This window comes from Sorex fumeus, unplaced genomic scaffold (assembly GCF_029834395.1).
Source record: "Sorex fumeus unplaced genomic scaffold, SorFum_2.1 ptg000018l, whole genome shotgun sequence".
NCBI lineage: Eukaryota > Metazoa > Chordata > Mammalia > Eulipotyphla > Soricidae > Sorex > Sorex fumeus.
This window is the reverse complement of record NW_026606075.1, coordinates 26661873-26689224: the sequence shown is the minus strand read 5'-3', so window position 1 is coordinate 26689224 and position 27352 is coordinate 26661873. Positions and strand designations below refer to the sequence as shown.

Here is a 27352-nt window from a genome sequence, read left to right as displayed (position 1 = left end):
CCCGCAGTGAGCTCGCTGGGCCGCTTCCGGAGCGCCGTGGCAAACTACTTCCGGCGGTCCGTCAGTCAAATGTCGCCTGCCGGCAACTTCCGCTCCGAACATGAAACCCCGCGAAACGGGCCCGGAACCAATGCATTCAGCTCCCTCTTGCACCCGGCCCGTGAGGAGGCCACCCTTTCCTGCCGGCCGCTGCGTGCGTGTTGCTGGCGAGTCTCCTGAGCGCCGACAAGTCCCGAACTTCTTGACGTCCGGGCGGCTGCTCGAGGCGGCCCTGACGCCGCCACCATGGTGAGGAGTTTGCCTTGGGCACCGGTCCCTGGAGCGTGTAGCGTTTGGGGTGGTCTGGGGATGCTGGAGGAGGAGGAGGCGGAAGTTGGAGGGAACGAGGCTGGACGCACCTCCTGCCTCCATCGGGTTCTGTGCGTGGGGTGAGTGGAACTTGGCTTCGCAACAGTGAGGGCTTTCCCAGAGCACAGGGGTGTAGAAGGCAGATTTTTAAGCCCAGGCATTCTTCATTCCCGTTACTCCGTCTTTAATAATGGAGAAACCGAAGGCAAGCTTGGGCACCGGTCAGACGGCGCTGTTGGTGACTCGCAGAGCCGGCTTGTGCCCTGCATCTGGCAGATGCTTCTGCTCATTGTCATCGACCAGCCCGCGGATAAACGAATGGTGTATCTGCGGTAGGTGGTCACAGGAGGAGAACGATGGTGGATTATCCAGTAAAACGTATTCGAGGGAAAAGATCTAAGTGCTTAGAGTGTTAACTAGAATTCATCTGCCTCACAGGGACTGGGAGGGGTGGGGGGGTGGGGTTTTATTGGGGTTCTTCATGGTAAAAAATAAGTATTGGTAAAGGGAAATGTGTTTGATATTTGCATGACTGAGACCTAAACCTGAAAGCTTTGTAACCTTTCCCACAGTGATTCAATAAATAAATAAATAAATAAAAAAGAAGAAAAGATCTAAGTGCTGATGTACGCCGCAGCCGAATCGCAAGAGCCTTCTGAGGCTGCGCATCATTCGCTAAGTTTACTTTTCATTCTGAGAAAAGGGGAAACTGTAGAAAGGAGTAACGAATTAGGTAGGAGGCAAGGGTTGACTTCAGATTGGCCAAGGAGAGAGCTTTCTGGGAGAGCGAAAATAATCCCTCATAATTTCAGGCGTTTTAGAACCGAATCGTTTCCCAAAACCTAGACCTGCCTGTCTACATTACGGTATCGATAGCCCTACGTGGCTTAAGGAGAAGAGTACGTCCTAAGACATGTTTTATTACTCCTTCGTGCCTTGCAGATAGAGAATGGAGCTGTCTGCATGTGATTGAGAATGGTAAAGGCAAAATCGTGGTGGTGTAGACCAACGTTTTGCAATCCGGGATCATACGGTCACCTGTGGCCCCCAGGATATTCCAGGTGGCGGCACTGGTGAAAAATTGAATAAATGGTGGCCAACATCATGAGAGTAGGAGGCCAGCTGGTAGACAGGAGGGCTACAGGAAGGAAACAAGGTCGGAAGGACATCCACAGTTGTGAAAAGGTTGAGACATGGGTATAGACCACACGGTGCCTACAATGTATGATATAACCCAGCATTTTCAACCTTTCACTCCTGCAGACCAGTCCCTGGCCTGCATCTCTGCGTACCAATCAGCAGTTAGAACCAAGGCAGTAGACCAGTGAGTCTCAACTTTTCTCCACCTACATACCAGCAATGGTCCATGACCTGATGGTTTAAGACCACTAGTATAACCTACTTAGGTGGTTCTGATATCCAGGAAAAAAAAGATTATTTGGTAACCATATCATACCTTTTGTGGTCAAGTGGATTGGATTATATTAAAGTCCCCTTGAATGAACAATTTTCATTGAGGTTACTACAAATATAAACCCTAGATCCTCATATGATCCACAATTAAAATTTAATGTATACCATGTGACTAGATTTTTTTTTTTATAGTGCAAACAATGTTTAAGCAAGGGGACATTTAGATGATGCAGGGTTTTCTGTAAGTACTACTAGAAAAGTTATTTTAGAATAACTTACTAATTTTAACAATCATAAAATTTCTTGTCTCATTATAGCCACAGAATGAATATATTGAGTTACACCGTAAGCGCTATGGGTATCGTTTGGATTACCATGAGAAGAAGAGAAAGAAAGAAGGTCGAGAGGCTCACGAACGTTCAAAGAAAGCAAAAAAGATGATTGGTTTGAAGGCTAAGCTTTACCATAAACAGCGCCATGCTGAGAAAATACAAATGAAAAAGACGTAAGTAACCCTGTCTTATTCTTTATAATGAATTAACATTTTAAAGTAATTGTTACTAAGTCATCCTAATATTTTCTCCCTTTTTGGTAGTATTAAGATGCATGAAAAGAGAAACACCAAGCAAAAGAATGATGAAAAGACTCCACAAGGAGCAATGCCTGAGTATCTGCTGGACAGAGAGAGACAATCCCGAGCTAAAGTACTTTCCAATATGATTAAACAGAAACGAAAAGAGAAAGCAGTAAGTAATAAAATTGAAGTTGTTGTTCTCTTTTTAGGAAAATTACTTACATTTAGATTTTGACGTCTTTATATTTTCTTTTGTTGAAGTTGGCTGTTATTGTTATATCCATTACTTAGATGTCTTTGTAAGTTTCATTTAATATAAAATAAATTTAAAATTTGCTGTTTCATCACCAGAATATTTTATTAGAATATTTCAAGAAAACCAAAAATAACAAATGAATTTCAAATTCAATAATTTTAACAGCTCCCCATATTTGAGAACTTATGGGGCTGTGCTTCATAGCTTATGTAATGAAGATACAACAGTTCTTTTGCTGCCCTACAGTGCCAGAACTGGCTAAAAATTGAATACTGAAAAACATTCTAAGTGTTTTGATTTAAACAAACAAAACCCTCAGCACTTGGTGTCAAATTAGGTTAATTCTAATGTAGATCTAGTTTCTCAAAACAGAAACACATGGGCACTATTGGGGCAAAAAAAAAAAAACAAACAAACCACAAAACCCACACACTTGTGGATAGACTGACAAATCCAAATAGCATAATGTGTGGTATACTTAAAGAACTTGTAGTTTCCAGATGGGCTGGAGCGATAGCACAGCGGGGTAGGGCGTTTGCCTTGTACCCGGCTGACCCGGGTTCAATTTTTCCACCCCTCTTGGTGAGCCCGGCAAGCTACCAAGAGTATCCCGCCCGCACAAGCAAAGCCTGGCAAGCTACCCGTGATGTAATCGATATGCCAAAAAACAGTAACAAGTCTCACAATGGAGACATTACTGGTGCCCACTTGAGCAAATCGATGAACAAGGGGAGGACAGTGCTATAGTAGTTTCCAGATGTTTTTTTAAAACCCTCTAGTTTCCCCCATTTCCTAGGAATATGGAGTGATAACTACTCAATCAGAATGGTAAGACATTCAAAGAAATTTTAGGGATTGGTTGCTTAGCCACTCGTAGTGATAAAGAGTCGAATCCATGAGGCGTCAAGTCATAGTTCATGGTTAGTTACATATCTGTGAAATTGTGGAGTTGTTTCTAGAACCTGAGTCTTAGGGATGAGTCCAGAATTCTTTCTGCTGCCTTGCACTGCTACTATTTTTACATTATAGAAAGACACCGAACACCTTTAATTCTTTCTTTTTTACAATTGGTATTATTTGAAAATCCATTCAGGATGGCAGAACAAATCTTTATTAGGGACCAGAGAGATAGTACAGAGGTTAAGACATTAGCCTTGTTCATTGCTAACCTCTCTTCCATTGCCGGCACCATATACCATCCACTCTCAGCATTGCCAGGGGTGAGCCTGAGCATTGCTGGGTATGGTTGCCCCACACCCTCCTCTCAGTCCCAGCTGGCCTGCCCTGTGGGTCCCCCCCCCCCCCAAACTCCTAGAAAAAAAAAACTATGGAGACACTCTGAGTTTTAACTATTAATTCTTTAGTAATGGGGCTGGAGAGATAATACAGTGAATAAAGTGTTTGCCTTTATTCACTGTATTATCAGCTGGACCGGGTTCAATTCTTGGCATCCCATAGTCCCCCGAGTACTGCCAGAAATAATTCCTGAGTGTTGAGCCAGGAGTAACCCCTGAGCATCGCTTGATATGACCCAAAAAAGCAAAAATAAAACCCAAAAAACTCTTTAGTAGTAAGCATGTACATTGCTTAGGGGGAAAGGTCTACTATGGTAATAGTTTTTGCCCATAACAATAGTGTGAAGTTTCTCCAGGTACAACATGAACTTAACTAGTTGCAGGTACTTTTGGGCTTATGAGGTGTTGGGTTCTAGAAAACAGTTGGGCCAAAAACTTGAGTAGTTAAGGAAGAAGGTGAGTCTACTACTTTATACAAATGAACATATTGATGCTATTCCCATATCATTTACTAACAATATTCATTTTAACTGCGATCTTTTTTAGGGAAAATGGGAAGTTCCTCTACCCAAAGTTCGTGCCCAGGGAGAAACAGAAGTATTAAAAGTTATTCGAACAGGAAAGAGAAAGAAGAAAGCATGGAAGAGGATGGTTACTAAAGTCTGCTTTGTTGGAGATGGCTTTACACGAAAACCACCTAAATATGAAAGATTCATTAGACCAATGGTAAATCCCTTGCAAAAGTATGGCTGCTCAAGTGTCAGCTCCAAGTTGTGAGACTCAGTAGAGTTATAAGTTCTGGTTGCGAAGATACCACAAAAACAGGTTGAAGGCGTTTTTTAGGCTATTTTTGTTATTTTAAATACTTGTAAAAATTGCTTCCAGTTTTCTACTGCCATCAAGTATCCTTCAACTTAAGAGATCTGAAATGACAAAGAATTTGCTAACATACATTGTTAATCTTGACTTGCAAACATGACATTGTACTTAATTTTCCAATTAATTATTCAGCAAGTTATCCAGTATATGCCTGAAACCTGTTATCTTTAAGAACCATCAGAAAATTTGGGCAGGAGCAATTGTAGGAATCAATTCTAAGGCTAGAGAGATGGCTGAGTGCATGCTGGAGGCCCAGGGTTTGATCCCCTGGCACTGTGGTTTCCTGAGCATGACCAGAAGCATGCCCCAGCACACAGCTGGGAGTACCCCAGGTATGGCTGAAAAAACAAACAAGTTTAAAAAAACGCTAAATTCCAGCTCAGTAAAGTTAGTAGTATCATAATGTGTTAGGAAATATTCAGTATGCAGCAATCATCAAAGAATAAAAAGAGGACATTAATTTCTGTGAATAGCAGTAGTGGTCAGAAAACCAAATATTTGAAAATGTTTATTTGCAATAACCCTTTAAAGAGGCTTGAATGCTTTTCCTGGGCCAGAGTGATAGTGCAACAGATAGAGCATTTGCCTTGCACTTGGGCAGTCTGGGTTCCATCCCCCGCGTCCCAAATTGTTCCCTGAACACTGCCAGGAATAATTCCTGAGTTCAGAGACAGGAGTAACCCCTAAGCATTGCTAGGTGACCCCGAAACAAAACAGAGAAAGAGAATAGGATACTCTTCCAAGTGGATATTAGTCTGCTGAGAAAAATAATCCAGAGGAAGCTTGCAGTGTTATTCCAGTTCTCCATTAAGTATTTTCATCTGAAAATGTGAAGTAGCTTGTTTCTATGAAGTGCTTTTGAAATAAGCCATGCCTCTTCATTCGCATAGCATATTTTTTCCTGCAGAATTTAGTTTCAGCGGAGACCACATGAACTGCAAAAACATTTATTTTCTGGTGTTTACACATTTTTTACTTTAATGGGCCCTGTTTTTTTTTAATTAAAGTTTGTTTTGAATACATTTAGTAGCCTTATAGTTCTACAGAGAGATAATGTACTAGTGAAATTGTTAATCGGATTCTGAAAGATTACAAGCCTGATTAATGAGCCTGTTACTAGGAACCTGGCATATCATTCGACCCTCACTCCCAGTAAGAATTAAGAAACACCAAACACTGCTTCTGGGTGACTGGGTGACTCTGATTTCTATCACAGAGACCTCTCGGTTCTTTCTAATCTGTGATCAGTGTTACAGTCTTTTTACAATGTAGAAACTTCTTTTGTATCTTATAAAATTACAAAGCAATCTTTTGTAATTAAAGTACTATTAAAACAGAGCTGACCATCTGTCCCCGTCATGGAAGTATAGACTTAGAAATATTCACTTTGATTTCATTCATACCACTTAATTTGGGAATAACTCATTAGCCTGCTGGACCCTGTTTTATCATTTTAACAAATACAGGATATGTACAAACTTGATCACTAACTCTACGGGATGTTGCAGAATTGAGTGAAGCCAAGTTTTTTAAAGTAACTGAAGTGATAGAACTTGATTAACTTCAGATTGAAGTTGCCTCTTCTACTGCAGAGTAAAAATCAAACAGGGTTTTGAAAGATTAGCACTGTCACTGTAGCACTGCCATCCCGTTGTTCATCGATTTGCTCAAGCAGGCACCAGTAATGTCTTCATTGTGAGACTTCTTGTTACTGTTTTTGGCTTATCGAATATGCCACGGGGAGCTTTGAAAGATTATCATGTCTAAAAGGGATGTCATAGCATTCAGAGTAATAACTGGACAAATCAAAGTATTAAACCTGCTAGCACAAACTTCTCAGAAAGACATGCTTGGTTTTATTTCCCCCAGATACTTATTCCATAACTCAGGTTTTGAGGCTTAACAGAATTAGCTGTATTTTATTTGCCATTTTAGATTTAACGTTTATCCCTTGTTTCTTCAAAATACCTGGAAATGATAAGTAAAAATGTATTATTACTCAAAATGTATACTATTTTGGACTCTAAACATTGTTCTACTTACTAGGGTTTACGTTTCAAAAAAGCCCATGTAACACATCCTGACCTGAAAGCCACTTTTTGCTTGTCAATACTTGGTGTAAAGAAGAATCCCTCATCTCCACTCTATACTACTCTGGGTGTTATCACCAAAGGTACTGTCATCGAGGTGAACGTCAGCGAGTTGGGCCTTGTCACACAGGGAGGCAAAGTTATTTGGGGTAAGTAAATTTGTTCTAGAAGGCTGCTAGTAATTTACAGTCCTAATAGGAAAATGCCTTTCAAGTTGATAGAAAGTACACAATAAATTTAGTTACGAATGTTGAATACTTAATTATAAATCTGATTGAAATCTATAGGAAGGATTTTTTTGGTAGAAAAACTAGTGCTCTTTAATTTTAGCATGTTTCAGTTATAGCTAGAATTTTTTTTTTTTTTTTGCACTGGGTGATGCTCATGACGGACTCCTGGATCTCCTGACGGAACACCAGGGATCACTCCTGGTGGTGCTCGGGGGACCATGTGGGAAGCCATGGCTTGCACTTGGTTGGGTCAGCCATGTGCAAAGCAAACGCCCTACCAGCTGTACTATCACTCCAGCCCTATAGCTAGATTTTAGTGCTTTTATTAAGGCATATTATGAGAGGAAAAGATAAAGAATTAAAGTTAACTTGAAGTTATAGTTGAAGATAAAAATACTGGAAGAAAATTTGAACTATGAATGGGGTGTGGTAAACGATGCATATATGAAACATTAGTCATGTTATTTTAATGACTGAAACTGAAATTATGTCACAATTTTATGTTCTGTTCTCTTTAGTTTTCTGTTAGTGCATTGCTATTAGTTTTATAAAGAGAACCTCTGAATTTTTAATATTCTTTGAAAGGGAAGAACAGTGGCCAGAGAAATAGTACACTGGGCAGGGCATTTGCCTTGCATGCGGCTGACCCGGCTTTGATCCCCGGCATCCCATATGGTCCCCTAGTACTGCCAGGGAAAACCCCTGAGCATTGCTGGGTGTGACCCAAAACGCAAAAAAAAGAACACACCTATCGTTTTAATGGGTATCCTCCTACTTTATATTGACTAATCTCAATTTAAGAACAGTTTACTGACTTGAAACTCATTTAAAATGATGGATTTGGGGAGCAAAGGACTAGGGCATGCGCATTGCTTGTGGGAGCCTGGCTTTGATGCCAGGCACCACATGATTCCCTCCTGTGCACCTCCCAGAGTATATCCCTTAGCCTCTAGGAAAAATTGATGCATTTTCTAGTTAGAATTTATGGGGAAAATAAGCAATACAGGTATATCCACAAATGTACTTTTTGTATAGTGCTCTAAAGATGACAATTGGTAAAAACAATATACAAAAATAAAATTTGAGGGGTCAGAGAAAGTGCAGCAGGCTGAGCACATGCATTACATATGATGGGGGGTGGGGGACTGGGTTTGATGCCCAACATGCATAGTTTTCAGAGCACCAAGCATGCACATCCATGACCACCGCTAGTTTATCCCAGAAAACAAAAACTAAAGGAAAAAATAAAAATGATCAGAGCTGGTTTGGTCTTGAGTAGTTTTGTAAAATCATATTTTCTCCTATCCCTCATTTTTCCCCTAATAGGGTGATAATTTAGGCCAAGATGATAATTCTTAGAAGATATTTTGTATTATCTAATCTCTCTCCCATTTTTTCCATTTTGTTTTGTTCTCCTCAGGAAAATATGCCCAGGTTACCAATAATCCTGAAAATGATGGGTGCATCAATGCAGTCTTACTGGTTTGACAGCTGCTTATACAAGTAACTCCTTATACTCACGAAGACTACATCTCAGTCAGGGAATCCACCGGTGACCACGGCCAAGCTGATATCTGCAGTCATCAAAGGAAAAAAAGCATATGATACTGCACAAAACATTAAAGTGGCCTAGGCCTAGTTGTCTTAAAGTTATCTTTGTTTTGGGTTTGCTTAGCGTAGTTCCTAAGACAGAGTGATTCTAAATGCAATTTACAGAAATTGTCTGCTTCATCAGTCTACATTCACGAGTGGATACTCAGCAATGCAGATCTGTCATTACTGTAAAGCCAGTGTACTTAATTACCTTTTTGTAAAGATTATGTTTAGTTTAAAAATTGGTTTGTTGGGGCTGGAGCAATAGCACAGTGGGTAGGGCGTTTGCCTTGCACATGGCCAACCCGGGTTTGATTCCCAACATCCCACCGCTAGGGGTAATTCCTGACTGCAGAGCCAGGAGTAACGCCTGTGCATCGCCAGGTATGACCCAAAAAGCAAAACAAAACAAAACAAAAAAAACCACAACATAAATATGGGTTTGTCCCGAGGTTGCCACCTCATTGCTAAACATTAATTTTAATAATTACAGCATCACAAAGTATCATTTTATATCATAAAGTTCTTACCATACCAGGCACGGGATTTCGGGAGAATTTGAATCATTTCATCTTCATTTCTTGATAGAACGTCAGGTACTCCTATTGGTTTTCCCCCCCTCTCATTTGTGACATATATAATACCTAGTTGGAATAATATTTTCTACTTGGAACTTCAAAAAAGAAAAACCCAAATAGGGGCCAGAAAGTGGCTGACTATGAAATGTATGCCTTGCTCAGAATTTGATTCATGACACTGCAACAACAAATGTATAGCTCTGTCCCAAAATGGTTACGCTTTTCTCCATTTTAAAGAGTGACATATATTTGTAATTTTTGAATGGTAAAATTAGTTTAAGGAGCTGGAGAGCTAATACAGGAGGCAAGGCACTTGCCTTCCATGTGACTACGGTGGCTGCAACTGTGGCTCTAGTCCACCATGTAACCACATAAACACAACACCACAGACCACATAAATACCACCAGAGGTCACTCCAGAGCACAGGGAGGAACAGGCTGAGCACCACCTGGGGAGGCCAAACTCCCCGCCCCCACAAAAATTGTTCAAATACAAGTTTTTTTACAAGTTTCATTTTTAATGAAAGACTGCTGAAGCTTTTAAAAAGAAATTTACTTGCAATAACTTGTATAATATTAAGTAGATGTAATTCTTTTAGAATTGTCAGTTGTCAAAGTACTTTTCTGAATTATGTATATATTTATGACTGAATTTTATAGTTTCTGATATTACACATCTATAATTGTAGTGTTTAAAATTTTTAAGTGAATTGAAACCAGTGTGATTGTGCTTTTACAGTTATTCATTATCTAGACAAACTTAGTATCTAAACATATCTTCATCCATGAAATTCAGGGAAAAGAAAAAAATTTCAAAACACATACCAGGAAACAATCACAAAATATAGGTTTAATGGCTACTTTTAAACTCAAAAGAAAAAAAATAAGAAAACAAATAATTACCTCAGTAAAACTCGCTTTTCTGAATACGGTAACATCTTTCCTAAGTTCTATAAACAGAAGTTTTAAAACACAGAGACACTTAAGAAAAGCTAGTTCCTTCGAAATGACAATCCAGTATGATACAATTCAGGATGACAGCAGACCATTGTTACAATGAGATTTTACCAAATGATTCTGCTCTAATTGAAATGTGTGGTTGACTTAAATTTCTAAAGGTTAAAAGAGTGGACTAAAGCACTGGATACACTACAGAACTGAAGTTTGCTTATTTTCTTAAGACCAAAAATGAAGTAAATTACTGTTTTGTACAGAGAAAGCACGCAACTGGGAGCACACTTGTAATCACACTCAGGAAAATCTGGGTAACGCCTTAAAACACCATGTTGCTCTAATGGACATAAAGAGCAAAAATTTCTAAAATACTGTGATACAGATGAGTAATGTTGGTAGCAATCCTTTATTTACATTAAGATGTTTCAGTTTGCTGGTGTGACCAAACCTTAGAAGGTAATTCCCAAGGGTGAAGCAGATACATAAGAGCAGAAACTTAAAGACTCAATTTGAATTAATCAAAAACTTCCAAGATACTTGTCTAGAATCATTTCAGGTAGTTAAAAGTTAAACATTATTAGTAATTTCTTTGCCTTGATAATTTTCTGCACTTAACAGAAATGCCACGAGTAGACATTTTTGCTTTAGGCGGAGGTCACATCCAGCAGTGCTCAGGGCTTCTGGCTCTGTGCTCAGGGATCACTCCTGGAGTTGCTCAGGAGGTGGTATGTGGTGCCAGAGATTGAACCTTGTTCAGCAGCATGCAAGGCAACCGCCTTGCCCACGGTACTATCCCTTCAGCCCCTTGAGACACATTTTAAGGAGACAAATGGCATTCTATTTGATTTTGTTTTAAAAATTATTAGATCTCCCACTTTAAAAGCTGTAGAGGAGCTTTTAATAATAAATTCTTAAATATATTTGTTGCTGTGATATCTAAGAATTGAATAATCAAGAGAAACATTTAGTTCCTTTTTTAAAGGAACTAAAAGTTTCCTAATAACTGCTTTATATTACACACACGGGAAAAAAATACTATATACATAAACTAAACTTTCTCCACAGACTTCAAAAAAGGCAGTTCACAAAGGATAGAATGTGACTAGACATTCAACACATAGGTGAGCTGGTGGAAGTCAGATTTGAGTTCTGAAAATTTCTCTAATACTGTACACACTGATTAAATTTTAGATTCCTTTTTGAGGTGAATTTTGTTTTACAAATTTTCTATATACTGAGTAAGGAACTCATTAAAGATGAAAATTATGGTCCTTCATGCAACCTTTTTCTTTACTATTATAAACTCCAAGGTAGCATTTTCTGTCAGAACACCTGACTAAAGGTTATGTGTTGAACAATAAGTTCTGAAAGGGCTAAAAAACAAGCCAAAAAAGTCTAACGGTATGACTTTATATTGTTTGTCCTTGGTTATCACACATATATGAATAACTGAACATTTCTCTCATAAACTCAACAACTGTCTTCATGCATGAGGAATTGTGAGTTCATTCTTAAACTTCACCTTTTTAAGAAATTTTTTAAAGAGACCTATTCAAGTAAATAGTGAATAAATTTTAGGATTTTTTTCCAATTTCAGGAAATTAAAAATGGAATGGCGAAGACTTACTAAAGCTTGCTCTATCTCTTCAATTATGAAATTAAGTTTCTCACAAATGTAGAAAAGAAAGTCAAACATTTGCTAGATACACTAGTTTTAGTCATTATTTCACTTAATTGCAGTTGTTGGGGGGGAAATGGTAAAAGTGCTTCACTTTTCATATTAAACCAAATAGCCTGAGTGATAAGGAAAATACAAGGGAGTAAAAGTATTCAGAATTTTACATGAACAGGAGGGCCTGCTATTTTTTGCCTGCTTAAAGATTTATAACTCAACCAATTAGATGTTTCTAAATTACCAACATCCATCCCTCTCCTATGCACAAGTTTAACGACATCACCTGACTAAATAATAAACTTTCAACATCAATCCTTAACTCCTTAAATCATGAGACAAAGTCGTAACACATTTTTTTTTCCATGTAAGGACCAAGCTGTTTCTGAAACAATCTCAACGGTCTCTCAAAGCATTCTCCACATAAGTGCAAATTTAAGTACACATAATACTTCCAAAGAGGAGTTCTGATTTGAGGTTCTCTTTGGAGTCTAATAGCCATTTTTAAAGTAAATTATTATAAAAAAAATAATGTTTTCCCCCCTTAGGCAAAAAGGCCTTTACTAAGGCAGAACAATGCACAGACACAGGCTAGCTTATAACCAACCAGTTCTTCCAGAACAGTCAAGACTGAACAAGATCAAAGGGACAACTATAGCCTCTCTGATGTAAACATTTAATGACTATAGCTCCTAGAAGCAGGTTGATTTCTGCTCACATGGTGGAGTACAGTTCCAAACCTACCCTAAAAATGGATGTCAGGGTTTAAGCTGGCAGGTAGGCAGATCTTTTGATAGGAATCTTTCCATGAGTTAAGGCAGTGAATGGAATCTAAAGCTGGAAGATTCTAAAAGGCAGTGAGAATTTCAAAGACAAGCCTTAGGAAAAGGTCTTAGACACCTGAAAGTTCACAGCAAGCCCCAGTTTTATCTTTCCCATTACAAACCATACAGACCAAGTTAAACTGTATTATGAAGCTGTAACGTTCGCCTAATTACGGAGAAAAGGATACTCCTCAAGCTTATATCTGTAATTACACAGACACCCAAATCCCCCCCAAAAAATGATAGCAACAGTTTTCAATGAAAATGCAATTTTTTCCTATCAATGCCTACATGCCCGAATTAAATCCTTAGCAGTACTCTCAGATGTAATAAAGAGTGAGCTGGAAGTAGATTGTATGCTTACTTGTTCACATAAAAATTGAATTGGAAATAGATTTTATGCTTACTTGTCCATATTCCTTCAACATGAGGCTGAAGCAAGAAACTCCATCTACTGTATCATCACTGAACCTTTGACCACAAATTTCTGAATCTGTGCTCTCATTTATTAAAGTTATATTTATTCCACTTGCCTGACTTTTTGCTTAGGCGTGTCTACATATTTTAGAAAGGTGACTAATTTTGATATTTAAGATAAAACATCTAGAACCCTCACCAAGTTTACTATTAAAACCTTTAGTATAAAAGAATTCAATGATCCCTATAATTATTGGAAAGTCTATTACCTCCATGGTTTTATTAAATTTTTATTTTTTGAAATATCAATGGTTATATATCTACTGAAGAAAAAATATATAGTATGATCTGGTTTCCCAAAATTGAAACATGGCTAATAAAAATTAAAAAATTGTATTTACACAAAATAGCCTGAAAAAAAAGAATGGTGACTCCTAGGTCCTAGGGGAAGAGGAAAACTGTATCATAAATAAGTTCAATTGAAATTCTGGAACTTTTTGTCCTGTGCCCCATGCTATTTATTAATTGCCATATTTTAAAAACAACAATTATGTTACAAAGATTTATCGTGTGTGTTTTCCCACTCAGATCAGCTTGGCTTTCTTCTTAGCGGGTCCTTTGTGTCCTTTCGCCTTTCTTCTTAAATTCCGCCTATCTACTATAGGTATTTCCACTTCTATCTCCTCTGAGCTGCTATCCACAACTTTTTCTGCTGACTGTGCAAACTGATCCAGTTGCTCAGAAGACGCTTCAGACTGCTCCTCAGACTGGCTCTTCTGTCCCGCACTCTGTGAAAATGGCACGTCTTCAAGTTCCACCTCTATCAAAGAACCCTGAGGAAGGGCAGCTGGTGTTTCCTGGGGCTCAGGCACTGCCTCCTCACCCTGGTCTTCCAATGAGGAGCTGGTCTTGAGGGCAACGTTTTCAGAGACTGGTTCCTCAGGAAATTCAGCTGTGACAGAGCTTGGAAGGCCACCATCAGCTCGCTCTTCATTTGGGACAGAAGCAACGCTGTCTGAACCCCCCGATTGCACTTTCTTTCTGGAGACTAGTGGCGTTTTTTCTTCGTTGTGTCCCTTTTCTTCGGACAGGTTTTCATCTAGCAACGTTTCTGAGCCAGTTGTAGGGGAAACCTGAAAATAAGAAACCTGGTGAACAAATAAAACCATTGCAAAATGATTCTTACATAAGTTACCCTAAGATATTAGCAGGCAAGAACAGTGAAGTGCAACCTAAAGAACTTGACTCATTACTTCTGTTCTTCGAGTACATACTTCAAATACAACCCAATTTCTTAAAAATTCTCTCTTGCTGCTTCTGATACATGACATACTTGTTTTAAAAGGATATAAGAATGATAATTCCATCAGCAGCCTCATGGCGCCTTCAGACTTCCAGATACCCCAAAATTGCTGTGTGCCTTTGGCCAGACCCCAAAAACTTGGGGCAAAGTTTACCAAGAAAGTAAACGGCCAAAAGTTAGGTATGTGGGAAACACACCCACAAACCACCTCCGGCTCAGCTATATAATTGGAGGCAAGGCCTCTTTGGTTCCCGATCGAACTGCTTAATGGACATGATCCCAGAGACTCAGAAACAATCTCAGAACCCAGTGGCTTTAGGTAGAAATATGTCTGGTCTCTGCAGTAGGCTACCGGTGCTGGGCCAACCCAGGTGGGAATAGGTTTCGTGCCTTGGCCTGTTCCCCCTGGCAGCCCAGTGGCCGCCATCCGTCTGAGGCCACTGGATAGTCACATTTGGGTCCCCAGTGACGAGACACACAGGGCCTCACGGGATGAGGGTAGAGCCGGGCTTGTCCTCCCCACCCCAACGAGACCCCAAGTCATCGCCCATGAACGGCCTCTCTGGCTCCTGATCAAGCTGCTTAACGGCCATGATCCCAGAGACTCAGAAACAAATCTCAAAACCCAGTGGCATTTGGCAGAAATGTGTCCGGACCCCGCAGTAGGTTACTGTCGCTGGGCCACCCCAGGGGGGAATGGGTGCTGTCCCTCCGCCTGCTCCCTCTTGGCAACTTGGTGGCTGTCATCCTCCAGAGGCCATTGGACAGTCAGGCTTGGGCCCACAGTGACGAAACTTGTTGGGTCTCACGGGATGGGGGGGGGGGGGGGTGGGGGAGGTGGAGCCGGGCCTGTCCTCCCCACCCCAACGAGACCCCAAGTCATCGCCCACGAACGGCCTCTCTGGCTTCTCATCAAGCTGCTTAATGGCCTTGATCCCAGAGACTCAGAAAGAAATCTCGAAACCCAGCGGCTTTTGTCAGAAATGTGTCCGGACCCCGCAGTAGGTTACTGTCGCCGGGCCACCCCAGGGGGAAATGGGTGCTGTCCCTCCGCCTGCTCCCTCTTGGCGACTTGGTGGCTGTCATCCTCCAGAGGCCATTGGACAGTCAGGCTTGGGCCCGCAGTGACGGAACTTGTTGGGTCTCATGGGATGGGGGGGGGCGGGGAGGGGGAGGTGGAGCCGGGCCTGTCCTCCCCACCTTAACGAGACCCCAAGTCATTGCCCACGAATGGCCTCTTTGGCTCCTCATCAAGCTGCTCAACGGCCATGATCCCAGAGACTCAGGAGCAAATCTCTAAACCCAGTGGCTTTTGGCAGAAATCCCTCCAGATTTAAGTGTTAAAATTTCAGAATTTCAAAACCACATGGCCCTACTGCAGCCACACGACATCATATGTTATTCATAACCAGCAATAGAACACAAATTGTCTATTGTTGCCTTTTCAGCAGATCTGAGTGTTGGGGTAAAATCTCAAATAATGGTGGGTCTGGTGTTGAAATAGTGAATGTGATCAAAGTAGAGAGAGAGTAATGTAGAAATCATCTGCCCCACAGGCAGGGGGAGGGTGTGGGATGGGGGTATACTGGGATTTTTGGTGGTGGAGAATGGGCACTGGTGAAGGTTACGGGTGTTTCATTGTATGACTGAGACTTAGATCCAAAAGCTTTGTAACTGCTCTCACGGTGATTCAATAAATAAAATTATAAAAAATGGAAAAAAAAAGAATGATATTTCATGCTAAAGACATCTTCAGATTCATATCAAGTTTCTCTAAAACCATGAATTGGGGGCTGGAGTGATAGCACAGTGGGTAGGGCGTTTGCCTTGCATGCGGCCAACCCGGGTTCGATTCTTAGCATCCCATATGGTCCCCTGAGCACCACCAGGGATAATTCCTGAGTGTAGAGCCAGGAGTAACCCCCCTTTGCATCGCCGGGTGTGACCCAAAAAGAAAGAAAAAAAAACCATGAATCAGTTCAAAGTTATTAGTTTCTTGGTGTCACTGGAGACAAATGCCAGGACTCCCTGGGACCTGATAATGTGTCACCCTTAAGTCTGTTTGTGTATTTCATTACATGATATGTGAGGCAACAGAAATGTGATTGATTTACATATGACACTGATATGATACTATATAATAATTTTTGCTTTTGGGCCTCACACAGCAGTGCTCAGGACTTACTCCCTGGTTCTGTACTCAGGGATCACTTGTGGTGGCCTCGGGGACAACTTGGGGCACCAGGGATGGAACATGGGGTGGCTGTGTAAAGGTGAATGACCTATCCAGTGTACTATTGCTCTGGCCCAACTAAAGTTTTTTTAATCTTATAATGTAATGTTTAAAAATTTTTGATTTAAAAAAAGAAAACAAGGGGCTAGAGCACAGCGGGTAGGGCGTCTGCCTTGCACGCAGCCAATCCAGGTTCGATTCTCAACATCCCATATGGTCCCCTGAGCACCGCCAGGAGTGATTCCTAAGTGCAGAGCCAGGAGTAACCCCTGAGCATCGCCGGCTGTGACCCAAAAAGAAAAAAAAAGTATTTTCCCTCTAGTAATCTGTATACTGAGAACAAAATATAATTACTATATTGGCTATATACTAAGCATAAGGAATTTAAATGTTTGGAAAATAGATATTTTTATCCACTTTTTCTAAGCTTTCCCCTAACTCTACCAAGTAAACGTCATTTTATTACTACATATGACAGACAACTGAAGAAGGCTTATGGAATTTTACTGAGTCATTCTGTCATTTTCTTTTTCTTTTTTTCTTTTCTTTTTTTGGGGATATTAAGGCACAGTTGGTGGTGTCCAGGGGCTACTCTTGGCTGTTTCCTCAGGTGTTATAATTGGCAGTACTTAGGGGTCCTGAAGTACTGTGGATCAAACCAGGGTCAGCCACGCACAATCAAGTACCTTAACCCCTGTGCTATCTCTCTGGCGCCTAAATGAATTTTCTTAAGATATCAAATTACTGTGAACATTTTTCATGAGAGAGGCCTGGGGCATAGCTTGGGTCAGGGGCATATACAAGGACCTAAATTGAATCCTGGCCACCACACGGCAATCTGAGCACCCCCAAGTATACTCTGGAGGCCCTTGAGCACAGCCGGTGTGGCCCTGGTTGTACCCTGGAACCACTGGGCCCCAGAAGCATCCTGTCCTCAGGCCTGATATCAGGGAGTGGGTCCCAGACTCCCTGGGCCTAGCCTAAATGGCTCAAAAATAGATTTTTCCCCCCACTGAAGGACTGACTATACATGCTAAAGGGGGGTGAGGGATGGAAGAATAGGGATATGTGTACCATCTTCCCCGACTTCTTCAACTACAAAAAAATGTGGTTTTCCCCCGCCCCTTACCTTATCCTGTGCAATAGCTTCAGGAGGTTTTGCAGATTCTATCACCGAGGGAACAAGATTTGCGGAGTCTTCATTGGAATTTAAAGACTGCAATTTTAACTCTTCTAACACTTCACTAGCAGAGTCTTCCTCTTCAGTTACAAGCGAAGTCTTTAGTGTATCATCCACCACCTCACCGTTCAGAGGTTCTAACTCAGACTCCTATATCATCAGAGAAGAACAAAATCAACCAGGACACAGCGACAGACTACCAGGTGGTCCAAACAAGGTGGGATCATTCTCAGTCCTTGTTTGCCATGCACCAGGACTCAAGACACAACCCACGTTCTACAGCATAGGTTAAGGAATAGTCTTACAGGGGGAAAGGAGGACCTCGCAAGGCAGGTCAGGCAAAAAAAAAAAAAGGATTCCTAAGAAGCCCCTAGAGCTGTCAGCTCCTGGAGAAACAGGGCAGTATGGAAGAGAAAGTGTGGGTCTAAGGCTCAGTGAGGAGATGCTGCCCCCTTCTTGTTCTTCTTTCTGATAGGACCATCGTGGAAGGAACCTTCTGAGTAAAAAGGCACCAGAAAGAGCCTAGGTTTGGTGTCAGCTCTTCAGAGAACTGGAATATCAGCTGTTTGACACTTGCAATCACTGGGAAGAGTTGACCTTGCCAAGCAAAGGAAAGTCTAACAGTTCTCTGAGAAGCTGAGTTGGGTCCAGTTTCTGGATGAAAGAAGAGAGCTCCATTCAGCCCATGTCAGCTCCGAACAATCCTGCTCCTTACAATACATAAAATATGAAAACGAAACCTAATAGCACATATCCTCAATTTCTGAAACTCTGCTTCCAAAGCTTATCAAGTCATAAGACTTATATTTAATGTTTAATTGTATATGTGAGAAAAGGGGGAAATGGGTGGGAGAGGAGACGAGGGGAGAGAGAGAGAGAGACAGAGAGAGAGAGACAGAGAGAGAGAGAGAGAGAGAATGAGTGTTGGTTCTGGGACAGGAATAGGGCAGAGGAAAGAAGTGTGGCAATGTGAAGGGCCATGGTACAGCTCGGGCCTAGACAGGTCCCAAGACCTCGGCTGGCCTGAGGGATCAGATGGCCCCCGCAGGCCCATGAAGCACCAACTGCTCTCTAACATGGCTGCAAAGGGAGTGTAAATTGCGCACACAATCAAAAACCAAGGGCGAGTACTGGAACCCAACAGGTGACATCTAATAGTTCTAATTATTCCTAGTGACAGTCTCATAATTAGAGAGCGTGTAATCACTGTTTTATTACCAAATAAAAATCAGAAAAATTAGTCACTCAAGTGCTCAGAAACAGATTTGTCAGGGTAACATGGTACCTCTAAAACCATGTAAAGGGACGGGTGTTGTAACATTATATGACTGAGACCCAATCATGAACAACTTTGTAACTGTATCTCACTGTGATTCATTAACTGAATTAATTTTTAAAAAAAACCCAAAAAATCATGTAAAAACGGTATTTCAAAGGTATGTGAAAACCCGGTTTTGCAAAAATTTTAGATGGCGTTGATTCATCACTGGTTTACATGAATCTGAGGAGTCTTGCTTCATACCTATGTATATAATATCCATTTCACTTACCTACCACCAAAGTTATACTGAGATCTGAGACCTATAATCTGGCCATGCAGTATACTGAAAAGATTACATTCCCAAGGGACGTATAATAAAACTCATAAATAATGAAAGGAAAGAAATCAGAAAGATATAGCAAACACTTTTAAAAATTAATTTTTTAACTGAAATTAAGCTGCAACTGAAAAAATTCAGTTCTCTTGCTTTAGATTTGAGAACGCAAGGAAGGCTCAGACCCAAGAAGACAGGCTGGACAAAGAGGTCAGAGGTCAGAAGTCAGGAGTTACTGGCTACTGGCAGAGAAAGGGAAGCTGGGCCTGTAGACTGGATGCATTTTGGATTGAGAGCAGAAAGTAAAGACCTAACTCTTCTAGAATGTCCACAGTAAAGGTAAGAAGACAGGAAGGAGAAGAGACAAGAAAATAAATAAGACCAAAAGTTCACAGACATGCAAAGAACCCAGGATGGCTGTGACCTAAAGCCAGGGGACCATAGAAACAATCTTGAAGAATGGAGAGCAAGTCCAGATAGGTAAAAAAAAAAGTCACTGGAACTGAATGGAGGTATCACTAGTGATCCGGAGAATATGTGTTCATATTGAATTGTTAGATGAAATAGGTCACATTAAGTACACAGAACATAATAGTAGTTTTTTGGTGGGAAGAAGGTCGGGTCACACCCTGCAGTGCTCAGGGCTTACTCCTGGCTCTGTGCTCAGGGATCACTCCTGGTGGTGCTCTGGGAACATATGTGATGCCTAGGAATCAAACCAAGGTACAAGGCAAGTGCCCTTAACCCCTATACTATCTCTCTAGTCCATCAACCTTACAAACTCAAATCCAGTGTGGACCCCAAAACAAAACAAAACAAAAAACCTTCATGGGAAGGATAATAGAAGTATTTAATAATTTGTAAAGAGTTTAGATAATTGTGATTTTTTTCACTCACCAATATTTTCATATACTACTTTTGACAAGGGAATGTAAATGCATTTAAAATTGAATGTCCTAAAATTATTGTGCAATTTTGTTTGCTTTTCATAAATAAAACAGTAAGACTAAATGTCTTATTGTTCGCTGGCTACTGTCAATAGTCATCAATAATTTATAAATTAAATCCAATAATCCAGTATAATGAATATGTTATAAAGTAATATGAGGGTTTAACAATCACATTCTTTGTCATTTATGCATAATTTATTATTTTAAATTTTAAAATAAACTAAGTCACCTTACTAAAATAAAATCCACTCTTCTTTTTCAATATAAATAAAATTTTATAAATCTCATTTGAAATACAGAATGAAATTTTTAATTGTATTCTCTCCCCAAAATGGTATACCTGATCTTAGTAAAAGATGCATGTTTTTGGGCAACAGTTGCAGTTTTCTCTAAAACAGATATTACATTTTTCTTAATACACGATTAAGAAAGTTACAACTGACTTTATTTTCACTCAGGTGATTTCTTAAGGACCTCATACCTTCTCGTCTGCTTGCTTCTCCAGGTGTGCCTGGGTTTCCGGTGTTTGCAAAGCTTCTTTATTAACGCTTCCATCCTCAAATTCAACCATGCTCTCTTGGAATTCTTCTTCTATGATTTCTTCTGAGCTCTCTGATATACGAGTAGTGAATTCCAATCTAGAAAACAAAAGAAAATCATTCTTACTTCCATTACTAAGGATGAACACAAAATTTTATGGTCTCTATAACCAACGTAACACTTTAGAGAATCAACTAAGTATTGTTCACTCAATGACTTCAAATTTTACCATATGAAGTCTGTAAATGTCTTATCATGTAAATTAAATTACTAGGGTTGATTAGGAGTTAATAAAATTTTTTTTGCTTTACAAACCATATAGTCACTGTGAAACTAACTCACCTTCATTACTATAATAAAAAGCAACCAAAACTGACATGTAAACTAACTTGTGTGAATGAGTTAAAAATAAAACTTTATATAATAACAGGTTGTCTTACAATAAAACTTTAATGATAATAATAGTCTCAGCTAAATTTGGCATTTAGACTATAGCTTGTAGTCCTTCAGACTAGAAAAATTATCTTTTAAAACTTTCCTTGTTGAGTTTCTACTTATTCTTGAAGGCCCTGGCCAAAAATGACATTTTTTCCCACTGCCTCACCTTTTTTTTTTTTTTTTTTAGTTTTTATTAGTGAAATAAGTCAGAAAGAGATGGACAGACATAGAAAGATTGCATTCATCTGGGGAACATAAAATAACAAATTCGGAGACTAACACCCAAGAATAGCCGAGATAAGTAGCAGGAGGTTTACTCCATGGTTTGGAGGCCAGCTGCACATCCTAGGGGAAAAGGCAGCTCAGAGAGAGAAGGGAGCACCAAATAAAGGGTATTGGGAGGATTCTCCCAGGATGGGAGATGCATGCTGAAAGTAGACTACAGACTGAACATGATTGCCACTCAATGCCTCTTTCACAAACCAGAGCACCCAAAAGGAGAGAGAGAACAAAAGGGAATGCCCTGCCACAAAGGCAGGGTGGGATGGGAGGGATGGGGGAATGGGAGGGATACTGGATCCGTGGTGATGGAAAATGGACACTGGTGGAAGGATGGGTATCTGATCATTGTATAACTGAAACACAAGCACAAGAATCTGCCTCACCCTCGAGTCCACAACATTATGGCTTCTTTTATATCCTCACGGCCCTCTTTGCAGTGCTCTTAATTTGTGTCATAGCACTGTAGCACTGTCCTACCATTGTTCATTGATTTGCTCAAGTGGGCACCAGTAACGTCTACATTGTGAGACTTCTTGTTACTGTTTTTGGCATGTCGAATACGTCACGGGGAGCTTACCAGGCTCTGCCGTGCGGGATTTGTGTCATAGCATAAATTATATATATATTGGAAACCACTAGGCAGGGCTAAAGAGATAGTAAGAGGGGGAAGGCACTTGTCATGCACACAGCTGGTCCCAGTGTGATCCTGGCACTACATATGGTTGGTCCCTTGAGCACTGCCATTAGTGATTTCTAAACATGGAATCAGGAGCAAGGCAGTGGGTGGAAGAGGTGGGGGTGGCAGGAGGGATACTGAGAACATTGGTGGTAGAGAATGGGTACTGGTGGAGGGATGAGTACTTGATCACTGTATGAAAAGTAATCACGAAAGTTTCTAAGTCTATAATTGTATCTCATGGTGATTCATTTAAAAAAATTAAAATAAAGTGACTTCAGAAGTTGAAAAGAGAAAAAATAAATAAATAAAATGGTCAAGCTATGGTACCCGAGTGGTAATACAACAGGTAGGGCACTTGCCTTGCATGCGGCAGACCCAGGTTCAATTCTTGGCATTCCATATGGTTCCCCCTCCCCTTGCCACCCTCTCACCCATCGACTACTGCCAGGAGTGATTCCAAGGTACAAAGCCCTGAGTTTTCCTAGGTGTGACCCAAAATCAGAAAGAAAACAAACAAAAAACCCAAATAAAATGAGATAAATTAAAATGGCCAAGTTATTTAAAGTTATTATTGAAAAATACAAAAGGAGGTAAGAGTTTCGACACAAGTATTCTGTTGATTCAGTTGACTATTAAATTTCAGGAAGAGGGGCTGGAGCAATAGCACAGCTGGTAGGGCATTTGCCTTGCACGCAGCCAACCAGGGTTTGATTTCCAGCATCCCATATGGTCCCCTGAGTACCACCAGGGGTAATTCCTGAGCGCAGAGCCAGGAGGAACCCCTGTGCATTGCCAGGTGTGACCCAAAAAGCAAAAAATAAATAAATAAATTTCAGGAAGAATTGACTACTGTCAATAGTTTTCAGTAATTTTTAAATTAAATCCAATAATCCAGTATAATGATTATTATAAAGTAAATTTGAGGGTTTTTTTAATTAGCTAATGTCAGCGGTAACTATAGTTACTGGAAAATTAAAACTTAGTGATAATGACTTGGGAGAATATAACCTGAACATTCTTCTGAATTTTTACACAAGAAAAGATTAAATGCAAGTTTATTGCACTCTCATACTAGTAACTTCTCCCTATACTACTTCAAAGTGACATTTCCCACTATTAAATACAATCAATTATCTTGCAGAAGAATTCAAATACAAATTCCTATACCCATATCATTTGTAAACAAAACAGTTGTATTTAATACTAAATGCTGATTTGGAAATAATAAAGTAGCAAAAATAAAATAAGCAATATTTTACTTGTTTGCTGTAGGTGAAGTCTGGGAAGTTTTTTCACCTTCACCTTGAGAATTAAACTCTGAATCTAGAAACCGTTTCCCAATCTTTGGCCGCTTTAGATGACTACTTCGAGTACGAGTGGAAACAGGTGTTTTTTCATGACCTGAGAAATAACAGCAAAACTGCTATTAAGCACATATTCAAAGGATTGCCTATTAAAGCATCTTTAAAATGTAAGAACTCTGAAAGTTTACATATATCCCCGGCATAAACTATATATACTTCCCTTCTCTCACATACACCAGGCAATGCAACAATGTCAGTATCTTCCTTTAAATTAAGAAGTAACTTTGTCAGGGGTTGGAGCTATAGCACAGCAGATAGGACGTTTGCTTTGCATGTGGCCGACCCGGGTTTGATTCCAAGCATCCTGTATGGTCCACTGAGCACTGCCAGGAGTAATTCCTGAGTGCAGAGCCAGGAGTAACCCCTGTGCATTGCCAGGTGTGACCCAAAAAGAAAAGAAAAACCAACTTTGTCAACATTCATTCCACACAATTCTAAGTTACTCTGAAGTTTTTTTTTAAAAAAAAATGTCGTTTTTCACTTATATTCTTGCTCAATGATCTTGGTAGAGGCAGAGATTCAAGTCCCTACTTAAAGGAGGAAAGAAAATAGAATTTTACTCTACTTATACAGCAGAATTAGTGGCAGGAACAACAAAAGAATCCATAGAGATTTTACAGACGGACACGTCTTCACTTTAAACACTCACACAGACTAATTTTTAAGTGTTTCACACTAACATAGAAGGTAAACTTACCTTCAGGAGTGCTTGCAAAGGCATCTTTTAGAGAACCAATCTAAAAACAGATCACAGGTTAAAAAACGATTTAAAAAACTATTCGCCCTATGGATCTCTTTCACAGTATTAAAGAAATTTTTTAAAAAACATTTTCCAAATAGCATTTCTGAATAACGGAAAAAATCTATTTAAGCAATAAAAAGGCTAGATTGTAGCTAGATTACTACAAGCTGAATACCTCATCAAAACATATACTACCTAGAGTGCTGTACTCTGTAATTTTCTAGTATTCAGTGATCAGCTATTCTTTCTTCACAATCCATGTGTTTTCCCTGCTTCCCATCTACTAAACACTTCAACATCTGTTTGCTGATATATCCAAATTTAAGTACCTTTTCAAATTTCCAGAGCTTTATTCTCAATTAAACATCTCCCTAATGAACAAGTTCATAACCACCCTATCCCAAACTGAATTATTTCCTGAAAATAATCCCGTCTTAATGGCAATTTAAAAAAATCAGTTATGGGGCGACTAAAACCTCATGGGAAGGGGGCGTTCCCGGCTCGTCCTTCACGCCCTACCGAGGTCACCAGTTGCTCCCCACGAGCGGCTCTCCGGCACGGCCACGGCCCCGAAGCACAAGGACTTAATGCAGAGTCCAGCAGCTTGGAGCAAAAAAGTGAATGGACTATGCGTTAATCCACGCCACCATGTCTGCCCGGAGGGGAAAGGGTGTTGCTCCCTTCTGCCCTCTCCTCTCTGGAAAGAAAGACGGCAGCCACATGGGAGCCTTGTGGAGAGCAGGTATGAGCCAGGGGTAAAGGGGCGACTAAAACCTCATGGGAAGGGGGGGCGTTCCTGGCTCGTTCTTCACGCCCTACCGAGGTCACCAGTTGCCCCCCATGAGCGTCTCTCCGGCACGGCCATGACTCCAGAGCACAGAAACCAATCTCTTAATTATCTGACTCTCAGTAGAAATACTTCCAGTGTTAATAAGTAAAAGAGCAGAAATCCAAAATCGCGATCGTGGCCCCGCGACATCATTTAATTCTTGAACCCAGCTGTAGAAAGCAAATCATTTCACAATGCTTTTTCAGCAGGTCTGATTTGGGGTGTAAACTCTAAATAATAATGGTGCATCTTTTATCGAAAACAATAAGTCTAGTCAAAGTAGATAGAGTATTAACTAGAATTCATCTGCTTCACAGGTATTGGGAGGGGTGGGGGGTGGGGGTTTATTGGGGTTCTTCGTGGTGAAAAATAAGTATTGGTAAAGGGAAATGTGTTTGATATTTGCATGACCGAGACCTAAACCTGAAAGCTTTGTAACTTTCCCCACAGTGATTCAATAAATAAATAAATTATAAAAAAAAATAAAAATTTAAAAAATTTTAAAATCAGTTATTTGGCCATAAAGCTAGATCATAAATCACTGCTTATTCTTCCCTAACAAGTCAGCACAAGCCTTCAATCTGTGTAGTTAGACTTTTTTAAAATTATTTAAATTAGCCTTGAAAATATTTCAGATTTTTCACTCAATTATCATGCTAATTAAGACAGGAAAAAAAGAATAGAAAATTTCCCGAAGTGCTTGTCTCTGAAATGTGATATAGTCGACACTCATTAAAAATATATGTGTATATCCATGTATAAAATTATGACTATAATAAAAATCATAATAAAAATAGAATCTAGAATTTTTACCAATTTACCGACATTTTTATTTTTTTCCAGTGGCAGTGATTTTATTTTATTTTTTAATTTTTTTTTAAATTTTTATTAGTGAAACACCATGAGGTACAGTTGTAGACTCATGAATTTTTGTGCTTGGCTTTCAGTTATACAATGTTCTGTACTGATATTTTAAGCAATATTAAGGGAGTTCTAGAAAAGGAGCTAGTAAGTCTTCTGGAGTTCAATAATAGGAGATGATCAAATTTCAGGTGATCAAATATTTGCAAAGTACATAGTATATGTACTTTGGTATACATAGGCTCTCAGTTTCCACATGACTCTATCTCCTATCACCTACAACTACTTACACTTATACAAATTTATAGTTGCAAGGATATAATTATACATACATGAAGAAGCATGCAAATGCTCACTGCTAGATCAATTGTAAGTAAAAAACTTACATACAATGTTAAAAATAAATAAATGATAGTATTTATGTATGATAAACAGCATGCTACCATGTAACAATCATTCTAAAGCATTAATGCCATGGTAAATGCTTGCTCTATTATGTTTATGGAGAAAGGCAGTTGGAAATAGCACAAAGGAATAAAACTAATGTAAAACAGATACATGTTTTATAAATTCTAATTGTTACTATATTTGAGGTATATTTGCTATTACAGACTTTTATTTTCTTTTATGTTATTGTTTTCCCAAATTCCTATTAGCTCACCATACTAGTAACTTTATTAAAATTGCTTTTTTTCACAGAAAACAAACTCTCAAGGTGAAGGTAAAAAAACTTCCCAGATTTCACCTGCAGCTAGTTGTGATCCCAGAAACTCTTAAGTTATCAGAAGATGTCAATAAAATTACCACAGCAGAAATTATACAAGCTTGTTTAATAATCTATAAGAAAAACTAAAGTAACAGTTGAATCTACCTTAAAAAAAACAGAATTTATTGTTTCCTACAATAAATACACTGTGTACTTACAGTCAGTTGCATATCACTAGACTGATTGTCTTCAGTTCCTGCTTCATATTCTGGAACACAGGCAAGACCATAATTTCCAGATATAGATCTTTTAGCTTCATTCTGAGAAACAGCTGTTGTAGAAGAATTGCAAAAACTGTAAGTAAGCCAGTACCTATAATATTGTTTATAGTGATTTTCACAAAATCCTTGAAGAACTACCTAGACAGAAAGCTGCTAAAAATTTAGGTGTGAGACGTCCTGTTCACGAAAATTTTACACTGAAACCTTACAGAGTAAGTCTTTTAAAATTATCAAATCTAGTGACTT

The 27352-nt window shown here is 39.6% G+C and overlaps 2 protein-coding genes and 1 non-coding gene across 7 annotated transcripts in view; 2 read left to right on the top strand and 1 right to left on the bottom strand.

Annotated features, from left to right (window-relative positions):
• The first annotated feature begins 173 nt into the window (after nt 1–173).
• Nucleotides 174–8734, top strand: NSA2 (NSA2 ribosome biogenesis factor). Its single transcript, XM_056112504.1, has 6 exons — nt 174–288; nt 2079–2266; nt 2357–2507; nt 4433–4612; nt 6812–7004; nt 8506–8734. The coding sequence occupies exons 1-6, from the start codon at nt 286–288 to the stop codon at nt 8571–8573; spliced, it is 783 nt and encodes a 260-aa protein (XP_055968479.1). The 5' UTR covers nt 174–285; the 3' UTR covers nt 8574–8734.
• LOC130021861 (small nucleolar RNA SNORA66) lies at nt 6237–6364 on the top strand. Its single transcript, XR_008792210.1, has one exon. It is a non-coding gene; the product is annotated as a small nucleolar RNA SNORA66 (small nucleolar RNA).
• A 4766-nt stretch (nt 8735–13500) lies between the features above and the next one.
• Nucleotides 13501–27352, bottom strand: part of FAM169A (family with sequence similarity 169 member A) — a 54209-nt gene continuing 40357 nt past the window's right edge. For all 5 annotated transcript variants that reach the window (XM_056112450.1, XM_056112452.1, XM_056112453.1 and 2 more), the window contains 6 exons: nt 27044–27156; nt 24385–24424; nt 23583–23724; nt 20866–21022; nt 17789–17989; nt 13501–14256 (listed from right to left, as the gene is read on the bottom strand). In XM_056112450.1, the coding sequence (XP_055968425.1) occupies nt 13708–14256; nt 17789–17989; nt 20866–21022; nt 23583–23724; nt 24385–24424; nt 27044–27156 (1202 nt within the window). In that variant the 3' untranslated portion in view covers nt 13501–13707. The remainder of the gene's footprint in view (nt 14257–17788; nt 17990–20865; nt 21023–23582; nt 23725–24384; nt 24425–27043; nt 27157–27352) is intronic.

Bases quoted from the DNA above. Each gene is read 5' to 3' on its own strand.
- NSA2 (XM_056112504.1), top strand. The intron at 2,267-2,356 runs GTAAGTAACCCT...CCTTTTTGGTAG, and splicing joins AAAATACAAATGAAAAAGAC to TATTAAGATGCATGAAAAGA. The intron at 7,005-8,505 runs GTAAGTAAATTT...TGTTCTCCTCAG, and splicing joins GGGAGGCAAAGTTATTTGGG to GAAAATATGCCCAGGTTACC.